This window comes from Oncorhynchus clarkii, chromosome 20 (assembly GCF_045791955.1).
Source record: "Oncorhynchus clarkii lewisi isolate Uvic-CL-2024 chromosome 20, UVic_Ocla_1.0, whole genome shotgun sequence".
In the NCBI taxonomy this organism is placed as follows: domain Eukaryota; kingdom Metazoa; phylum Chordata; class Actinopteri; order Salmoniformes; family Salmonidae; genus Oncorhynchus; species Oncorhynchus clarkii.
In genome coordinates this window covers 29,281,823-29,303,405 of record NC_092166.1, presented here as the reverse complement: position 1 = coordinate 29,303,405, position 21,583 = coordinate 29,281,823, and the positions used below count along the sequence as shown (strand labels likewise).

Sequence of the window (21,583 nt, the reverse complement as noted above, 5' to 3'; positions counted from 1 at the left end):
ACTGACTGTATAAAAGAGTATTTTCAGATTTCGCGATCAACAAATGCAGCGAAAAGTACAGAAAATGTAAAACATGCACATAACAAAGTCATGTTGGGATTCAGTCTTGTGTCGAGTGAACTAATGTGCCCTCAACTTGTCAAAAATAGTTTCCCATAATCTCCAAACTGTTCCTTTCAATTTCTACCATGCCTTTCCTATTTTATCTGTAAGAAACATTTCAATGTATCCCTATTAGGCCAACTCACACAAGTGTAAAGGGTTCATGTAAATCATTCTATGTTAATGACGCCAATAGTTCACCCAAGTGTTTTGATCTACTGTATATCGCAAGTCAAATCTCAATATTTTGTGAAGAAAAATTGCAATCGCATATCGTGCACTACAGCACATCGCTTTGATGAAAAAGGAAGCTTTGCAGCCAGACTTTAGAGCCCTCAAACTCAACTCTGGACCTCGACGCCAGTTCCACTGCTTTCCCCCCCCACATTGTTCCCCTATTACCAGGGACTGATTTAGACCTGGGACAGCAGGTGGGTGCAATTATATATCAGGTAGAACAGAAAACCAGTAGGCTCCAGACCTCGTAAGGTAAGAGTTGAATACCCCCGATATAGAGCATAAACCTACCAGCTTACAGCGTTTCCCAAACTCAGTCCTCAGGACCCCAAGTCCCAACACTACACAGCTGATTCAGACTATGAACGCTAGATGATGAGTTGATTATTTGAAATCAGCTGTGTAGTGCTAGGGCAAAAATCTAAACCTGCAACCCTGCGTTTGGGAGTTTGGGAAACCCTGCTATAGTAACTTCCGAGGTACAATGTGCATTTTTTTCCTTTCTTCCTTAAAATGAGACACAATTTGCCCAATGACAACACATTTGAAATTCAAAACCGTAGGTGTCAAGATAAATCGTTGAAACTGTCAGAGAAACAAAAGTGAAGATTGTCAGTCAGACACATTGCTTGAAGTACAGACTAAAAAAGTGACCGTTGTAAATTTGTTACAGTTTATGCTTCTCTCAGTGGTTGAATACATGAGAAATCCAACAAGCTGCGGGTTCATTCCAGGGCGTACTAGCGTCTCAGGCACATGTGTTTATACACCCGGCTTTACTTAGGTACAGATCTACAGCCAGTAAACAGTCTCCCAGCTTCCCCATAAACACAACATTCCACATTAAAACACTTCATAAGAGATGCAGGTGGTGGGGTTGACTGACTTTCACTCTGCTCTCTAGTAAATGACTGGTTCTGTGATGAAAAACTGAAATATATTGGGCTTTATAAACTATAGTAGCAGCAGTTCCTTGTCTTTGACAAGGACGCTCTATAGTGATCGATACCTGTGGATGTGTGTGGGGGGGGGGGGGTGACTGAAGGTTAATTGCATGTACAAAATAAGTTAAGAAGAGAAACAGGTGCCTTGGTTGGCATACACAAACCACTTTGTCCATACTACCCCAGGAGAAAATAAATCTAGAGGAGTAGGCCTTACCGCCTTTAATGTTCGTTTTAACTATCAGCCTGATAGGCGGTGTCAGCATCACCCTGAGAGCATTGACAATGCAAACAGTAATTGCCATAACGCCACTTAAAATGATCGACATCACTGAGCAGGACTGCAATTACAGTCATTTCAGTCTCATTTCAACATAATGGCTATGAGGAGAAATCAATGACTTTTTTCCATTGCAAAAAGAGGGAGAGACGCAATGTTGTCACTAGGTTCTTGCGGGCCTGTAGAGGCGCTACGTTCAGTCTGGTAATTGACTTGGAGAGATGCATAGTGTATGGGCAGGCTGCTTGTGCCAGAGGACAACTTATGTCATGTGCCACACTCTGGCAGCAGGCTGGGCTCCCCTGTGTCTTCTCCCTATCGCTCCCTCTCCCGCTCTGTGTGTCTCCTCTGCATCTCTCTGTGTCCTCTCTACTGGTATTTCTGTGCACAATGTACCATTGTGCTCGACTCAAAATTGAAGTGAGTGCAGGCTTGTTAGCCCATGCTTGAGATCCCCATTCTGCATCCGTACATGCGCCGTTGTGGGTTCAGGAGGTAAGGCCACTTGCCCTTTCTTTAACATTGGATGCCAGGGTTAGTGTGTGGATGATTCTCTTAGAGCCAATGCCAGTTACAAACACAAATTAAGGTTCATGAATAGTAAAAGAACAATGAACATACAGTGCATTCAGAAAGTATTCAGGCCCCTTCACTTTTCCCACATTTTATTACATTACAGCCTTATTCTAAAATGGATTGCGTAGATTGAGGATCCATCAATCTACACACAATACCACACAATGACTTGTATTTGGGGAGTTTCTCCCATTCTTCTCTGCAGATCCTCTCAAACTCTGTCAGGTTGGATGGGGAGCGTCGCTGCACAGCTATCTTCAGGTCTCTCCAGAGATGTTCGATCGGGTTTGTGTCTGGGCTCTCACTGGGCAACTCAAGGACATTCAGAGACTAGTCCCGAAGCCACTCCTGTGTTGTCTTGGTTGTGTGCTTAGGGTTGTTGTCCTGTTGGAAGGTGAACCTTCGCCCCAGTCGGAGGTCCTGAGCGCTCTGGAGCAGGTTTTCATCAAGGTTCTCTACTTTGTTCCATTCTTCTTTCCCTCCATCCTGACTAGTCTCCGAGTCCCTGTACCGGAAAATCATCCCCACAGCATGATGTTCCCAACACCATGCTTCACTGTAGGGAAGGTGCCAGGTTTCCTCCAGATGTGACGCTTGGCACTCAGGCCAAAGAGTTCACTCTTGGTTTCATCAGAGCAGAGAATCTTGTTTCTCATGGTCTGAGAGTCTTTAGGTGCCTTTTGGCAAACTCCAAGTGGACGGTCAAGTGTCTTTTACTGAGGACTTTATGGCCACTCTACCATAAAGTCCTGATTGGTGAAGTGCTGCAGAGGTAATTGTTCTTCTGGAAGTTTCTCCCATCTCCACAGACGAACTCTGGACCTCTGTCAGAGTGACCATCAGGTTCTTGGTCACCTCCCTGACCAATGCCCTTCTCCCCCGATTGCTCAGTTTGGCCAGACGGCCAGCTCTAGGAGGAGTCTTGGTGGTTCCAAACTTCTTCCATTTAAGAATGATGGAGACCACTGTGTTCTTGGGGACCTTCAATGCTACAGAAACGTTTTTGTACCCTTCCCCAGATCTGTGCCTCGACACAATCCTGTCTCAAAGCTCTATGGACATTTACTTTGACCTCATGGCTGGACCTTATATAGACCGGTGTGTGGCTTTCCAAATCATGTCCAATCAATTGAATTTGCCACAGGTGGACTGCAATTAAGTTGTAGAAACATCTCAAGGATGATCAATGGAAACGATGCACCTGAGCTCAACTTCGAGTCTCATATCGAAGAGTCTGAATACATGTGTAAATAAGGTATTTCTGTTTTACATTTTTTATACATTCGCAAAAATGTCTAAACTTGTTTTCGCTTTGTCATTATGGGGTATTGTATGTAGAATATTTTAGAATAAGGCTGTAACCTAACAAAATGAGGAAAAAGTCAAGGGGTCTGAATACTTTCCGAATGCACTATATGCTATTGTAAAAAACTGCTGTTTCATGGTTGTTTGGTTTTTACTCTACAACTGTCGACTACAACATCATTGTTGGATATACCTCAAATACAAGACAATTGAAAACCTGAGATTCTTTACTATAAGAAAGCAGGGCAACCTCAAGAGAACTTTCCAGTTTAGTATGAATGTAGAAGGTAAGATGAAACACAAATGAGGGTCGCAATTAGAACAGCCGTCACCAAATGAAACCGGGGAAACAAAAGAAACTAGCAATATTCCCAAGGCAAGCAGTCTTATTAATGGAACACTACCCCGGCCCTCATTGGAATGACTGTCTAAAAATAAACACTGAAATCACATTAGAGATAACAATCTGTGAGGAGCTGCTTCTGTATCTCAACGATCTGGATGTTAGTTTCACACTTTTCACAGCTAACACAAAAGTGCTTTTTCCTTTCTAAAGCAAGCATACCCTGATTAGAATCCTGACTACCGGTAATTCCATTGAGGTTACGAGGTGTGAACGATACTACAGTTTCAAAAATAACAAGCCTCTCTTCCCAGCCTTTGACCTAGAAAAATCTCATTCACACCTGAGGTGAAAGTCTTAACTCTGGTCGGTGTCCCCCTCTCTTTTAAAACAAATCAATTATACAGAGGGGATGTAATATCATCTCTTGCCTGATGATTATCAGCTGTATATTAGCATAGTACGCATAACAATCAGTTCATTAAAGATACATTAAAACAATGAATAAGTCATCTCTTCTTCTAATTGGATAAGAAACAAGGCCCAGAAGTCAAACAGAGGATATTTTAATGACCGACTGATCAGATTCAGCTTCTTTTTAGATTTGGGTAACAGTCGACTGCACATGATTATCGCTCTGGTCCTTCTGTATTAAGCCAGGGACAATGAGCCATTGGTCATAGCGGTCATTATGCATGACAATCACAAACTGACCCAAATTCATCTCCTGCTTTGATCCTAACCCCTCTGAAAGACAGACACACACACACAGGTTGGAGGTTGGAGCAGGTTGGAGAGGGTAATGTTAAGTGTTCCACCTAAAAATCTATGGAATCTTTGACAGAGGCTTCTAGTGGAACGCACATTGTGTTCTTCCCCTTAACACGCTTCTTTCTATACATGCATTACGCGCTTCTCCAAAAAAACGCACATTCATAGCTTATCATCTTCCTCGGTAGCAGAACATTTTGCACTAATGGCTAGTCTGTAATATCGGACTGATCTGCAAACAAACCAGATTAAACGCTCATATTAGCTAAGGGTCATTTAAAACCTTGCTTTGTGCACTACGTTGTTTGTATGATGGTGAAAAGCCTTGGTTGTGCTGTATTTGCTAAACCAATAAAACTTTGATCGCAAAAAAAAGCCAACGCGATCTCCTGCTGCACCTTTGTCTCGGTTCTTGTGATTGCAGTAAATGTGCTCACTGAGACCAACTAGTGCATGGAATATCAACCACTACTGCAAAGGGAGTGGTGACAAGAGAAACAATCACCTAGTACTTTTACTAATCCGTACGATCGGTCTCCAATAATTCTTTTTTTTAAAGGGTGTTTTCCACTAGGTGAAAACCTCAATTCACAAAGAAGATATGTTAAAAAGGAGGCTGCCTTTTTTCTGAGGGTGGTAGAATTTTTATTCTCTCTAGCACTTTCAAATGAAGGCATGAGAGCCAGTGGTTTCTTAGCAACAGAGACTCAGCAATGATGCAAGATTGAAGGGGAATGTGCAGTTCTACCGTACAGGTGAATTCTGTCAACTACACTAATTTCTCCTGTTAAAGCTTTCTGCAAACGGGGACATTACAGCACTGCCGGGTACATTAGAATGCTAAAACACATGGTATGTCCAAGACGAATGCATCTTAAAATGGGGAGCTTGCTGACAAAAAGTAGTCATAGACACGCATTGTTCTTGGGGCACTCAACGTTGTCATAAAAGGTACACAACCACACTATTAACTGGCTCTCAGCTCAAAACAAATTAAAAAAATTGTATAATTGAAGATGCTCAAAACTATCCAGTTTTTACAAGGAAAATAATAGATACTAATTCGTGTCACACACTACGACTAGGCAGTGAACCAGAAAACGGCTCAAATCTCATTAAAGCAAATGCGCTGCATTTTGTAAGAGACATAAAAGGATAAAAGGATAAAAGTAAAAGGAATAAAAGGCATAAAAGGATAAAAAAAAGGATCTAGTGTTACCCTATCAAGCCATTGCATAAAGCCTTGCCTTCATGGAGAAAATTGTCACCATTTGTATCAAACCAAGTCGGTGCTACTCCTCAAAGCCTAAAAGGAGGCGCTACCCAAGCTGTGACTTCACAAGTCACAGGTTTTATCTTGCCACATCCATGACAAGTACTAGAGGACCAACCCCATTCACTGAAACAACACTGCTGTGTCAACCAAGGTGAATGTTATGATGGTACGTGGCACCGGTCGTTATATCTCATCATATACCAGTGTAACAGTGTTGCATCGGTCCCTCTCCTTGCCCCAACCTGGGCTCGAACCAGGGACCCTCTAAAAACATCAACAACTGCCTCCCACAAAGTAAGGGAAACAACTACTTCAAGGTCTAAGAGCGAGTGACATCACCGATTGAAACGCTACTAGCGCGCACCGCTAACTAGCTAGCCATTTCACATTGGTTACACTCACCCCCCTTTGACCTTCACAGCAACCCCAGCAGCTGGGCAGGCAAAACTTTACCAATCTGGGTCAACAGCATCAATGTAACAGTGTTATTTCCATCCTTCTCCTTGGCCCTTAAACTAGGGGCCTTCTGAACACGTCGATAAGTCAGTCAGTCATGAAGCATCGTTACCCATCGCTCCACAAAAGCCGTGGCCCTTGCAGAGCAAGGGAAACAACTACTTCCAGGTCTGAGCGAGTGACGTCACCGATTGAAATGCTACTAGCACGCACTGCTAACTAGCTTGCCATTTCACACCGGTTACACCCACGCCAAGGGAACACGTCTCATACACTAGTGGCTCACGCCTGAGTACAGTTGCTACTGAACCGACACTGTGAAGCAGTATCTCAGTTTCTCAAGAAAAATTAGGTAATTGACATTTAAATAGGGAAAAAAAGAAGTGTTTGTCCATGTAACTTGGAGGTTGAAGCCGATGGAAACAAGGTTATGGTTAGTGACAATACACAGCGTACCCAGTCTAATCCAAAGATCAAATCTAATATAACTGCAGCTCTACTCAATAGTAATCAAAACCATACAACAGTAAGTGTCACTCTAGCAAGTCTAGCATAATGGTACAGATAATTTCTGTCAAACAACCCAATTGATTCTACCTGTTCTCTTACTGCTTTGTTGAGAAGTTTATACCTGTGAATAATAGCATTGCTCCAATGTATTGATATGCTGCACTGTCTGAGACATGGGAAAATTATTTCTCTGTGAAATTGAACCTGTGGGTTTCTCATGGTAAACTAAGGATCCTGGGACTAAACACCTCCCTCTGCAACTGGACCCTGGACTTCCTGACGGGCCGCCCCCAGGTGCTGAGGGTAGGTAGCAACACATCTGCCACACCGATCCTCAACACTGGAGCTCCACAGGGGTGCGTGCTCAGTCCTCTCCTGCACTCCCTGTTCACCCACGACTGCATGGCCAGGCACGACTCCAACACCATCATGAAGTTTGCAGACTACACAACAGTAGTAGGCCTGATCACCGACAACGGTGAGACAGCCTATAGGGAGGAGGTCAAAGACCTGACCGGGTGGTGCCAGAATAACAACCTATCCCTCAACGTAACCAAGACTAAGGAGATGATTGTGGACTACAGGAAAAGGAGGACCGAGCACGCCCCCATTCTCATCGACGGGGCTATAGTGGAGCAGGTTGAGAGCTTCAAGTTCATTGGTGTTCACATCAACAAACTAAATGGTCCAAACACACCAAGACAGTCGTGAAGAGAGCAGAACAAAGCCTATTCCCCCTCAAAAAAACTAAAAAGATTTGGCATGGGTCCTGAGATCCTCAAAAGGTTCTACAGCTGCAACATCGAGAGCATCCTGACTGGTTGCATCACTGCCTGGTACGGCAATTGCTTGGCCTCTGTCTGCAAGGCACTACAGAGGGCAGTGCGTACGGCCCAGTACATCACTTGGGCTAAGCTGCCTGCCATCCAGGACCTCTACACCAGGCAGTGTCAAAGACCCCAGCCACCCCAGTCATAGACTGTTCTCTCTACTACCGCATGGCAAGCGGTTCTGGAGTGCCAAGTCTAGGACAAAAAGGCTTCTCAACAGTTTTTATCCCCAAGCCATAAGACTCCTGAACAGGTAATCAAATGGCTACCCGGACTATTTGCATTGTGTTCCCCCCCAACAACCTTTTTTTTTACGCTGCTGCTACTCTCTGTTCATCATATATGCATAGTCACTTTAACCATATCTACATGTACATACTACCTCAATCAGCCTGACTAACCGTTGACTGTATGTATCCTCTACTTTTATAGCCTCGCTACTTGTATAGTCTTTTACTGTTGTTTTATTTCTTTACTTACCTATACCTTTTTTGCACTATTGGTTAGATCCTGTAAGTAAGCATTTCACTGTAAGGTCTACTACACCTGTTGTAGTCGGCACACGTGACAAATAAACTTTGATTTTATCTGTTGTATTTGGCGCATGTGACGAATAAAATTGATTTGATGTAGTTAGGGGTGAAAGTGACTAGCCAATCAGGATAGATAAAAATAGTAGCAGCAGCGTGTGTGAAAGAGTGTCTGTGTGGTGTAAATATGCATGTGTGAGCGTTTGTAGTGTGTGTGTGTGTGTGTGTGTGTGTGTGTGTGCGCTCGTTGAAGTGTCAGTGTAGTATGTGTCAGTAGAGACTACTGAGTGTGCATAGAGCCAGTGCAAGAGAGTCAGTGCAAAAAAAGGGAGTCAGTGCAAATAGTTTGGATAGCCATTTAACTGTTCAGCAGTCTTATGGCTTGATGGTAGAAGCTGTTCAGGAGCCTTAGCGCTTGCCATACGATAGAACAGTCTATGACTTGGGCGTGTGGAGTCTGACAATTTTTAGGGCCTTCTGACACTGCCTAGTATAGAGGTCTTGGACGGCAGGGAGCTTTGCCCCAGTGATGTACAGACTACTCTCTATAGCGTATTGCGGCCGGATGCCAAGCTGTTGCCATACCAAGGGGTGATGCAGCCAGTCAAGATGCTCTCAATGGTGCAGCTGTAGAACTTGAGGATCTGAGGGCCAATGCCAAATCTTTTCAGCTTCCTGAGGGGACAGAGGGGTTGTCGTGCCCTCTTCACGACTATGTTGGGGTATTTGGACCATGAGAGGTCCTTAGCGAGGAACTTGAAGCTCTCGGCCCACTCCACTACAGCCCCGTCGACGTGAATGGGGGCGTGCTCGGCAGTTAGTTTCCTGTAGTCCATGATTAGCTCCTTTGTCTTGCTGACGTTGAGGCAGAGGTTGTTGTACTGGCACCACACTGCCAGGTCTCTGACCTCCTCCCTGTAGGGCGTCTCATCGTCATCGGTGATCAGGCCTACCAACATTGTGTCGTCAGCAAACTTAAATGATGGTGCTGGAGTCGTCTGCAGTCACGCAGTCGTGATGAACAGAGAGTACAGGAGGGGACTAAGCACACTCCCCTGAGAGGCCCTCGTGTTGAAGGTCAGCATGGCGAATGTGTTGTTGCCTACCCTCACCACCTGGGGGCGGCCTGTCAGGAAGTTCAGAATCCAGTTACAGAGGTGGGTGTTTAATCCCAGGGTTGTTAATTTAGTGAAGATATTGGAGGGCACTGGTGTTGAACTCTGAGCTGCAGTCAATGAACAACATTCTCACGTAGGTGTTCATTTTATCCAGGTGGTAAAGGGCAATGTGGAGAGCAATAGAGATTGCGTCATCTGTGGATCTGTTGGTGCGGTATGTGAATTGGAGTGGGTCCAGGATGTCTGGGATGACCGTGTTGAGGTGAGCAATGACCAGTCTTTCAAAAGATTTCATGGCTACAAATGTGAGTGCTACAGGGCAATAGTCATTTAACAGGTTACCTTGGCATTCTTGGGCACAGGGACTGTGGTTGTCTGCTTGAAACATGTAGGTATTTTAGGCGGTCTGGGAGAGGTTGAAAATGTCAGTGAAGACACTTGCCAGCTGTCAGCAAATGCTCAGAGTACATGTCATGGTAATCCATCTGGCCCTGCGACCTTGTGAATGTCAACCTGTTTACAGGTCTTACTTACATAGAAAGTGTGATGACACAGTCATCCGGAACAGCTGGTGCTCTCATACATGGTTCAGTGATGCTTGCCTTGAATTTAGCATAGAAGTAATTTAGCTCATCTGGTAGGCTCTCAGCTGGGTTTCACTTTGTAATCTGTGATAGTTTGCAATCCCTGCAACATCCGACGAGCGTCAGAGCCAGTGCAGTAGGATTTCATCTTGGTCCTGTATTGACGCTTTGCCTATTTGATGGTTCAGAGAGTTTAGCGGGATTTCTTATAAGTGTCCGGATTAGTGTCCCACTCCTTGACAGCGGCAGCTCGAGCCTTTAGCTCAGTGAGCATGTTGACTGTAATCCATGGCTTCTAGTTGGAATATGTACAGTACCAGTAAAATGTTGATACAACTACTCATTCAAGGGTTTTTCTTAATTTTTTACATTGCAGAATAATAGTGAAGACATCAAAACTATAAAATAGCACATATGGAATCATGTAGTAACCAAAAAGGTGTTAAACAAATCAAAATATATTTGAGATTTGAGATTCATCAAAGTAGCCACCCTTTACCTTGATGACAGCTTTGCACACTCTTGACATTCTCTCAGCCAGCTTCATGAGGCAGTCACCTGGAATGCATTTCAATTAACAGGTGTGCCTTGTTAAAAGTTAATGTGTGGAATTTATTTCTTTCTTAATGCGTTTGAGCCAATCAGTTGTGTTGTGACAAGGTACAGTAGGGGTGTCATACAGAAGATAGCTCTATTTGATAAAATACCAAGTGCCATATTATGGAAAGAACAGCTCAAATAAGAAAAGAGAAACAACAGTACATCATTACTTTAAGACATGAAGGTCAGTCAAAGATTATTCAAGAGCAGTCGCAAAAACCATCAAGAAATATGGTGAAACTAGCTCTCATGAGGACCGCCACAGGAAAGGAAGACACAGAGTTACCTCTGCTGCAGAGAATAAGTTCATTAGAGCTTCACAAAATTCAATGAACGGACACATCAACTGTTCAAAGGAGACTGCGTGAATCAGACATTCATGGTCGAATTTCTGCAAAGAAACCACTACTAAAGGACACCAATAATAAGAAGAGACTTGCTTGGGCAGAGAAACATGAGCAATGGACATTAGACTGGTGGAAATCTGTCATTTGGTCTGATGTGTCCAAATGTGAGATTTTTGGTTCCAACCACCATGTCTCTATGAGACACAGAGTAGGTGAACGGATGATCGCCGCATGTGTGGTTCCCACCGTGAAGCTTGGAGGAGGTGTGTGGGGCTGATTTGCTGGTGACACTGCCTGTGATTTATTAAGAATTCAAGGCACATTTAACCAGCATTGCTACCACAGCATTCTGCAGCAATATGCCATCCCATCTGGTTTGCGCTTAGTGGGACTATCATTTGTTTTTCAATAGGACAATGACCCTACACACCTCCAGGCTGTGTTAGGGCTATTTCACCAAGGAGAGTGATGGAGTACTGCATCAGATGACCTGGCTTCCACAATCACCTGACCTCAACCCAATTGAGATGGTTTGGAATGAGTTGGACTGCAGAGTGAAGGAAAAGCAGCCAACAAGTGCTCAGCATATGTGGAAAAGCATTCTAGGTGAAGCTGGTTGAGAGAATGCCAAGAGTGTGCAAAGCTGTCATCAAGGCAAAGGGTGTCTACTTTGAAGAATTTAAAATATATTTGGATTTGTTTAACATTTCTGGATACTACATGATTCCATACGTGTTATTTCATAGTTTTCTTTATTTCATGTCTTCACTACTATTATACAATGTAGAAAATAGTAAAAATAAAGAAAAACAAACCCTGGAATGAGTAGGTGTGTCCAAACTTTTGACTGATACTGTAGTCTCATCAGGTGTCCCGCATGCCAGCCTATATAATGCCGCCTGTTCATCCTCAGAGTGTCAGGGATTTGGGCCTGGTCCGAATCATAGGTTTGTTCACTTCCTCTTTTTTTTACAATGACTTTGACCCTTGACTTATGTCATGTTACAGGTACTATTACCACACACAAACAACCAGTCTCTCTGATTTGAACTCTGTGGCTACTTTTTCAGTCTCCTATGCAAGAAACAAAATACGTTGGTAAACATGTTGTTAGCATAAGCCTTCGCCGCCACTAAGACCAGCTCTTTATCTTAAATACTTAAACACGAGTGTGCAAATTAGTTTCTAAATCCAAATTAAGATTTAAGCCAATTGAGACTAGGAAAAATGGATAGAGGTGGTGGTGGAAACGTGCATTAGATCTTTGTGTACGCGAGTTGTCATAATCCCTATATCTCTTTAAGTCTCAGCACAGTTTATAGTGTTGGACTGAATCAAAACCCCTATATCACAGGGGATGTGGAGTATAATGGTTTGAGTGGCATGCATAGAAATAGGTGCCCTTACTGTGTGTTTGAGAATTAGTGTGTGCTGCTGGCAGTGAGGAGTCACTACGCAAATCTGTAGGCTATTGAACTCAGATTTCAATGTACAGCAAGTATCCACGCATATACGTTTTCTGCGGTTATTTTCATTCTGTAAGTGTTGTTTGGTGACTTGTTATTGTGTCAATTGTGACATCTATGTCTCTGTGTCGGCCTACTATATGTCACAACTAAGGCATAATAAATGCAAAGGAAATGGTGGTTCAACACTGTTCTGGTTCAGGAGCAACATTTTTATATTCACCACTAATGACAAGAGAACAACAGGCATATCAAATCCAGATATAATAATGCATCTGCCTGTATCAGAACGTGAGACTGTTGTCACCAAACAAAGAGTTGTAGGCTACCTCCATGGCGACAATGTTGCTATTGCCCATCATGGAGATGACCGACAATACTAGGGGTGACTGCGAGTACTTGTGACAATATATGCTTCCCCTGCTGCTCACCTTCAATAGAGATCACATGTTCTCGGATCTGGTTCTGGAGGGCCAGGTCATCAATGCGTTCGATCAGGTCGTAGATTGAGTAAATGTTCGGGTGGACCGATTCGAACCGATGGATCTCAGCCCGGATGGCTGCCGAGTTGGACAAAACAAACTGCTGGTTGCCTTGTTGGCCGGCCTGGGAAGCCTGGCCCGATACTGTTCCCGAACCGAACTGACCCTGCCCTGAGCCTCCGGATGATCCTGATCCGAACTGGGACGGGATGGACTGGGGCACTGGTACCGGAACGGGCGCTGGGACCGTGCCTGGGGTGGACATGGCCGGTTGGGACTGCTGCGAGATACCGGACACCGACCCCGATTGGAAATTCATCTTGGTTTGAACAAGTAACTCTTGAGAATAGGAAAATAAATGAATAGACCCGACGTAACAATTTCAAAATGATGTGATCAAAAGGAGTCCGCGGGAACTAGTGGTCTGAAAACGAGACGGCACAGACGCATCAATTGGTCGCCAATTGCAACACAACGCGGTTCTTACTCATATTATTAAAACTTGACGTGGTTCATTTTCCGTTATAAGCTATGTACTAAGCGCTTTGGCCGTGTCCTGCCCTTTTCTGTAAAACACAAACCGCAATGCCTGCCTACCACTAGATACTCCTTTTCGTGGCTATCCGCTCCCTTTTAGTGATTTAATCGAACGGTTTTCCTTGGCTGCTCTGTCAAAAGCAGACAATGGGCTTGGCTTCGGCAAGACGCCCGGGTCCACTGCCTACTGAATCCGTTGTTTCTGCGTTGAAATTAAATCACGTCGAGTCCTCTTTGGTCCAAGTGGTCCCTGCCCAGCGCCCTCCTCCGCATTTTGTAACGTCACCCATCACGTAATTGTAGTCTACTTGAGATGGGGGAGGATGTTCTTTGATTGGATGCTTATGTGGAGGAAGAATAAAGCAACGTGCTCATAATTTTTTATAACCTAGCCTACCTGACAGTTACGCAACCAAATCATTGGGATGATAAGGGGGAAAAAATGACTCTAATACATTTTATGTAGGATACTATATTTCTATATTCCCTTGCACCACCTCCGCAATAGGCCACACACACACACATTATGCACTCGGCTGCCAGTTGTTCTGGTGTCACCGCTCTTATAGTTTACCTAAAAAAACAATGTTGTTATCATCTCTGTGTCTTCCACATTTTTCATCCTTTAATTTGACACAATACTATAAGGGAAATCTTGTCAGACGTACCAAACAATCAACACTATTTTGACCTATATAACATACAACCAAATGTGACATTTAGACAATTTCTGCTTTCATATATTGAGTTCAGACTATTCTCTGAGGAGGGTCCCTTCCTCTAATGCTTATCCCTGAAAGGACAAAACTAATCATGATTCTCTAAGGAAATTATGTGAGCAGTGTTAAAGTTTAAAAAAAACATACAGATCACTCTTCAGCAAATTAAGTTGAAAAGGAGCCTTCTGAAATGCAACATGGCTGATCTCCGAATATTTATAGATATGTCGAGCAAAACACACTAACCAGCTTTACAGAGAGATATTCCATTACAATAAATAAAACACATACAATTGGATACTCCCAACCCACATTGGCTAAATAAAAGGTTAAATAAAAGTAAAATAAAATGTTTAAAAAAAAACACATTGGCTTCACATACTGTATAGGCTACAACAACTGGAGTAGTACATCACATGAGAAATGATGCTTCAATCAAATGATTTCTCAAACAGTTGAAAAATGTCATCTATTTATCAATCAATATATTTCAGCCAGAACAATGGTATAGGCCTATGAGACGTTGGGTATCCTTAGTTAGAATTCACTCCAAGGGAAGAGAAAGAGAAATCTACTGGTCTGTCTGTAAAACACCCATTCTGCAGTGTTGTGTTGTGTTGTGTGGTGGTGTGAGAGTCTGGAGAAAGAATACATGATAATAAATCAAGAAACTGACTGCTATAGCTGAAAAATCCCCATGGATAGATGATGAATTGAAAAACTGTATGGCTGAGAGGGATGAGGCAAAGGGAATAGCAAATAAGTCTGACAACACAGCAGATTGGCAAACATACAGTAAACTGAGATATCACGTCACTAAACTTAACAAAAATAATTAGAAAGTATACCATGGAATAAAGATAAATTATATAAAGAACGATAGTAAAAAGCTCTGAAGTACTTTAAATGAAATTCTAGGCAAAAAAATATGGCTTGTTAGTAACGAAACCCTTTGATATTGCAAACCACTTTAATACTTTTTTTGTTGACAAGATTAGCAAACAACAAAAGCTGAGCCTTCGTATTCATACATAACGGACCAAATAATGAAAGATAAGCACTGTAGCTTTGAGTTCCGCAAAGTTGGTGTGGAAGCGGGGATTTTTTTCTTTCTATCTTTAAATAAGGACAAGCCACCTGGTACCAACAATGTGGATGGTAAATGTCTTTGTAGTGGAATACATTGCGACTCCTGTTTGCCACATCTTCAATTTAAGCCTAGAAGACGCTGTGTGCCTTCAGGCCTGGAGGGAGGCAAAGGTCATAACGCTGTCCAAGAATAGCCCCCATTAATGGTTCAAACAGCCGACCAATCACACTTTTAAATGTGGTGTACTGCAGGGCAGCCAGCTTGGGTCATTATTGTTTTACATTTTTATAATGACCTTCCCCTGACCCTGAATAAAGCCTGTGTGTCTATGTACGCTGACGACTCAACCTTATACATGTCAGCTACGATAGTAAAATAAATAACTGACACCCTTAACATAGAGCTCCAGTCAGTTTTAGAATTGGTAGCTAGCAATAGGCTGGTGTTAAATATCTCAAACACTAAAATAATAATTTTTGTGGACAAATCACTCACCACTCAACCCTAAACCTCATCTAGATCTATTACTGAATAATACAATAGAGCATTTCACATTATTCTGTACGTAACTCCGAGATATCCATTTAGCATGTATGATATTTTACATTTTGTATGGTATGTATTCATTTCTGGATGTCCATCATCCATTTCATATGATATGCTACGAGTTGCAATTCGGACAATATGTTACGAATTTGCAAAACTTAAAATATTTTACGAATTTGCTAAACGTATGATATGTTAGCTATGTGGCTAGGTGGCTAATGCTAGCTAGCTCTAGGGGTTAGGGGTTAAGGTTAGGGTTAAAATTAGGAGTTTGGTTAAAGGGTTAAGGTTAGGTTTAGGTTTAGGGGAAGGGTTAGCTAAAAGGGTTAAGGTTAGGGTTCATTGAAGGGTTAGCTAAAAGGAATAAGGTTAGGATTAATTTAAGGGTTTGCTAAAAGAGTTAAGGTTAGGATTAAAGTTAGGAGTTAGGTTAAAGGATTAAGGTCAGGGTTAGGGGAAGGTTTAGCTAACATGCTAAGTAGTTGCAAAGTAGCTAAAAAAAAGTAGTAGGAAAGTTGCTAACGTAACATACTATATCATACTAATGTGTCCCAGATTTACGCTTATTATGTTATGTCTAGTCTATGAGACCAGTCTGAAATAGTCTATGAGACCGGTCTGCTTGGCGTAACCCTAGATAGCAAGCTGCCATGGTTGCTAAAATGGGAAGAGGGAAAATACATTGCTCTGCTTACTTGACATCTAAATCAACCAGGCAGGTCCTACAGGCCCGAGTTTTGTCTCACCTGGACTACTGCTCAGTTGTGTGGTCATGTGCGGCAAAGAAGGACATAGGAAAATTGCAGTTGGTCCAGAACAGAGCACTTAGAAGTGCACGGAGGACGAATGTCAGGGTATGCATGTCAATCTCTCCTGGCTCAAAGTTGAGGTATTGTTGGGTTAATGGTACCGAACTATCTGTTCAAGATGTTGGCACACAGTTCTGACACTCATCGGTACCACACAAGACATGCAGCCAGAGGTCTCTTCACAGCCTCCAGGTCCAGAACAGAGGCTGGAAAACTCAGAATTAAATAGAGCTATGACTACATGGAAGAAACAACTATTTGACCTTTTTATTTACCAGGGAATACATATTGAGACCTAAGTCTATTTTTCAAATGTGCCCTGCACCACACAACACAAGTATACACAACAACCAACATTTTTTTCCATATGCACAAAAAGCTTATTTCTCTCAAATTTTGTGCAGAAATTTGTTTACATCCCTGTTAGCGAGCAAGTCTCTGAATGTTCTTGAGTGGCCCAGCCACAGCCCGGACTTCAACCCTATCGAACATTCTCTAAGACCTGAAAATAGCTGTGCAGTGACACTACCCATCCAACCTGACCGAGTTTGAGAGGATATGCAGAGAAGAATGGGAGAAACTCCCCAAATACAGGTGTGCCAAGCCAGTAGCGTTCCCAAGAAGACTCGGCTGTAATCGCTGCCAAAGGTGCTTCAACAAAGTACTGAGTAAAGGTTCTGTATACTTATGAAAATGTGATATTTCCGTTATTGTTATTTTTTTGCTTGAAAAAAAGTCTAAAACACAGTTTTTGCTTTGTCATTATGGGGTAATGTGTGTAGATTGATGAGAGGGGTAAACCATTTAATCCATTTTAGAATGAGGCTGTAAAGTAACAAAATGTGGAAAAAGTCAAGGGGTCGGAATACCTTCCAAAATATACTGTATATGTTTTTTAAACGTCAAATCCATATCAATCCAAATGCCTAAGTATTTACTGTATAGGCGGGAACACGTTCAATTGGAAAACCATCTAATGAGTGAACATGCAGTTTCTCTGAAGCATTCTTACGAAAGATTAAAAACAACATGTATTTTGTTTTGCCTGTTTTAAGTTTTAAATCAGCAGGGGATTCCTGCATAGGTACGTATTACATCTGACTGTAGTTTTGGGCAATAGAATACATAATAGTATCTGTATATAGAGTGGGGCAAAAAAGTATTTAGTCAAGCACCAATTGTGCAAGTTCTCCCACTTAAAAAGATGAGAGGCCTGTAATTTTCATCATAGGTACACTTCAACTATGACAGACAAAATGAGAAAAAAAATCCAGAAAATCACATTGTAGGATTTTTAATTAATTAATTTGCAAATTATGGTGGAAAATAAGTATTTGGTCACCTACAAATAAGCAAGATTTCTGGCTTTCACAGACCTGTAACTTCTTTAAGAGGCTCCTCTGTCCTCCACTCGTTATCTGTATTAATGGCACCTGTTTGAACTTGTTATCAGTATAAAAGACGCCTGTCCACAACCTCAAACAGTCACACTCCAAACTCCACTATGGCCAAGACCAAAGAGCTGTCAAAGGACACCAGAAACAAAATTGTAGACCTGCACCAGGCTGGGAAGACTGAATCTGCAATAGGTAAGCAGCCTGGTTTGAAGAAATCAACTGTGGGAGCAATTATTAGGAAATGGGAGACATACAAGACCACTGATAATCTCCCTCGATCTTGGGCTCCACGCAAGATCTCACCCGTGGGGTCAAAATGATCACAAGAACGGTGAGCAAAAATCCCAGAACCACACGGGGGGACCTAGTGAATGACCTGCTGAGAGCTGGGACCAAAGTAACAAAGCCTACCATCAGTAACACACTACGCCGCCAGGGACTCAAATCCTGCAGTGCCAGACGTGTCCCCCTGCTTAAGCCAGTACATGTCCAGGCCCGTCTGAAGTTTTCTAGAGAGCATTTGGATGATCCAGAAGAAGATTGGGAGAATGTCATATGGTCAGATGAAACCAAAATATAACTTTTTGGTAAAAACTCAACTCGTCGTGTTTGGAGGACAAAGAATGCTGAGTTGCATCCAAAGAACCCCATACCTACTGTGAAGCATGGGGGTGGAAACATCATGCTTTGGGGCTGTTTTTCTGCAAAGGGACCAGGACGACTGATCCGTGTAAAGGAAAGAATGAATGGGGCCATGTATCGTGAGATTTTGAGTGAAAACCTCCTTCCATCATCAAGGGCATTGAAGAGGAAACGTGGCTGGGTCTTTCAGCATGACAATGATCCCAAACACACCGCCCGGGAAACAAAGGAGTGGCTTCGTAAGAAGTATTTCAAGGTCCTGGAGTGGCCTAGCCAGTCTCCAGATCTCAACCCCATAGAAAATCTTTGGAGGGAGTTGAAAGTCCGAGTTGCCCAGCAACAGCCCCAAAACATCACTGCTCTAGAAGAGGTCTGCATGGAGGAATGGGCCAAAATACCAGCAACAGTGTGTGAAAACCTTGTGAAGACTTACAGAAAACGTTTGACCTCTGTCATTGCCAACAAAGGGTATATAACAAAGTATTGAGATAAACTTTTGTTATTGACCAAATACTTATTTTCCACCATAATTTGCAAATAAATTCATTAAAAATCCTACAATGTGATTTTCTGGATTTTTTTTCTGATATTGTTTGTCATAGTTGAAGTGTACCTATGATGAAAATTACAAGCCTCTCTCATCTTTTTAAGTGGGAGAACTTGCACCATTGGTGGCTGACAAAATACTTTTTTGCCCCACTGTAGATGGCGTTTAATCTTTTTTTTTACAGATTGACAAATGGTGTTTATATAAATAGTGAACAGAACAGGTCCCAAAATCGACCCCATCAAATTCAGATTTAACCCCATCAATCACGATGGCGTGAGTTCTGTCACTAAGATAATCATGAAACCATCAACAGGCCTCAGAGCTCAGACCTATCGAGGACAACTTATTCAATAAAATAGCATGATCAACAGTATCAAAAGCTTTTGAAAGGTCCACAAACAAAGCAACACCTTTCATTTTAGTGTCTAAAGCATTGACCAGATCATTAACAACTAAAGTGGTTGCTTCTATGCCCAGGCCTAAACCCTGATTGGTTTACATTCAAAATACATTTCTCAGATAAAAAAAAAGAGCAAAGTTGTACATTTACCAAGGATTCTAGAATCTTAGCTAGACAAGGAAACCTTCTAATGGGGCAACAATTATTAACATCACTGCTATCCCCACCCTTATGGAGTGGCAGGACAAGAGCTGATTTCCATACTTTTGGAATATTTCCTGAGAACAATGTTAAATAAAACAATGTGAGTTATTGAGCCAACAATGATGGGCGCTGCACACTTAAGCAGACCAGGATCCAATTGGTCGGCCCCTGTGGATTTCTTGTTGTCCATGGCTAGCAAATCATCCAGGACTTTTCTTCTGTAAATAGCCTAAAAGAAAAGCTTTGACTATAATTTCTCTGATCATTCAGCAAGTTTCCCTTATCAGCATCCAGCCCAGTATCATTGTGAGTAGGCTTAGAAGTTATTTCAAAGAGAACGCCTGCTTAAATAAAATGGTTATTAAATGCATCAATGATGACAATTTTTCCTTTAATGAGTCTGGTGTTTGAATTCATTTGTTGTGGCAGAGAGGAGGAAGTAGAACCCTTCAGGGATTTGACAGTATTCCAGAATTTAGCTAGGTTCCCATTACAATCCGAAAGAGCGGATACATAATAATCAGATTTAGCCTTTCTAATTTGTCTTACACAATGATTCCTCAGTTGCTTAAAAGCTTGCCAGTCCGGGCCTAAGCCTGTGTTCCTTGCCTTGACCCAAGCATCATCTCTTTTATGAATGACTTCTGATACCTCGGGGGTGTACCAGGCATTCGACCTACCTTTAACCCTTTGTTTTAAAAGAACTATGATTATTCACAATAGTATTGAAGACATCTGAAAAAAGTCTGGAAGCTAAATCCGGTTCAGGGATAGTGGGAAATACAATCAAGGTGACTAAAATAAAGATCATGTAACAAAGCCTGTTCACTGAAGTTTTTAAAGTTCCTCTTTGGGATGGCACGAGGCTTAGATGTTTCTATTCTCACATCTGTAACACTAACAACTGGGCAATGGTCACTAATATCTTGGTCGAAGACACCAGTAGAACCATACATCTCTGGGGTACTCGTTAGAATAGGATCTATCAGAGTTGAGTTTGAAGGATCTTTGAGGTCGGGCCGTGTAGGCTTAGTAAGCAGCTTTAGATCATTACACATGTCTTTTAGATTGTCTGAAGCCTGCATTTCCCAATCATAAATTTAGGTCACCCAGGATAATAACTTCTGATTTAGTAAAATAAGACAACAAACTAGTTAACTTCTTGAGTGCACTAAGGTTAGCCGAGGGAGGACGGTAGACCCCTATAACAGACAAAGACTTAAATATTTTTCATAAGAATGGCCACTCAACCACCTCTACCCTGTCTGTCAGCTCTGAACACATTATAACCCTCAATATTATTAATACCAGTGTCCAGAATGCCCCCAGAAAACCAAGTTTGTCAATACCAGAATGTCCGGATTTGTCTGCATAGCCCAGATCTTGATGTAATCCAATTAAGGAACTAAGCTCCTAATGTTCAGATGCATCTACCCAAGTCCTTTATGATTTTTAGTCACATGGAGTCACCAACTCAAACAAGCTATGTTAAATAGGTGGTTGCAGGCCCTGTCTAATGGTTGGTATTGATATAGTTGGTATGGCTATAAGATTGCATAGAACTGCACTATTTGTTCTATCCCTATTTGTAATAATAGGGAATTTTGAATTACTTTTCCAAGGAGGGCACCAAAGGGCCTGAAACCGCAACCAATGTCAGTATGAGGAACTCTCAGAGTAACCAATGATGAAATGTCATAAACTGACTTACATGGGCTTTGGTTGCTTTTGTGCAACAGCCCAAGCCCCCTACGTAATTTGAAAACCAAGGGGTTATTCAAGTTTATAAAATTCACATTTGAACTAATAGTACTGGGTGAGCAGACCACAGTGTTCTCCTCTTTTGAGCTAACAATAGCAGATCTAAGAGTGGAGTACAAACAAATGGGTACAAGATTACAAGTGACAACACCTCTGGCAGTATAGACAATA

The 21,583-nt window shown here is 42.2% G+C and overlaps 1 protein-coding gene across 1 annotated transcript in view; it reads right to left on the bottom strand.

The window, feature by feature from the left end:
- The window catches only part of LOC139376171 (arf-GAP with GTPase, ANK repeat and PH domain-containing protein 3-like), a 222,046-nt gene extending 208,554 nt beyond the window's left edge, over positions 1 to 13,492 (bottom strand). Inside the window, exon 1 of the mRNA XM_071118439.1 lies at positions 12,707 to 13,492. Within this exon, the coding sequence (XP_070974540.1) occupies positions 12,707 to 13,076 (370 nt within the window). The 5' untranslated portion in view covers positions 13,077 to 13,492. The remainder of the gene's footprint in view (positions 1 to 12,706) is intronic.
- Positions 13,493 to 21,583: the final 8,091 nt, after the last annotated feature.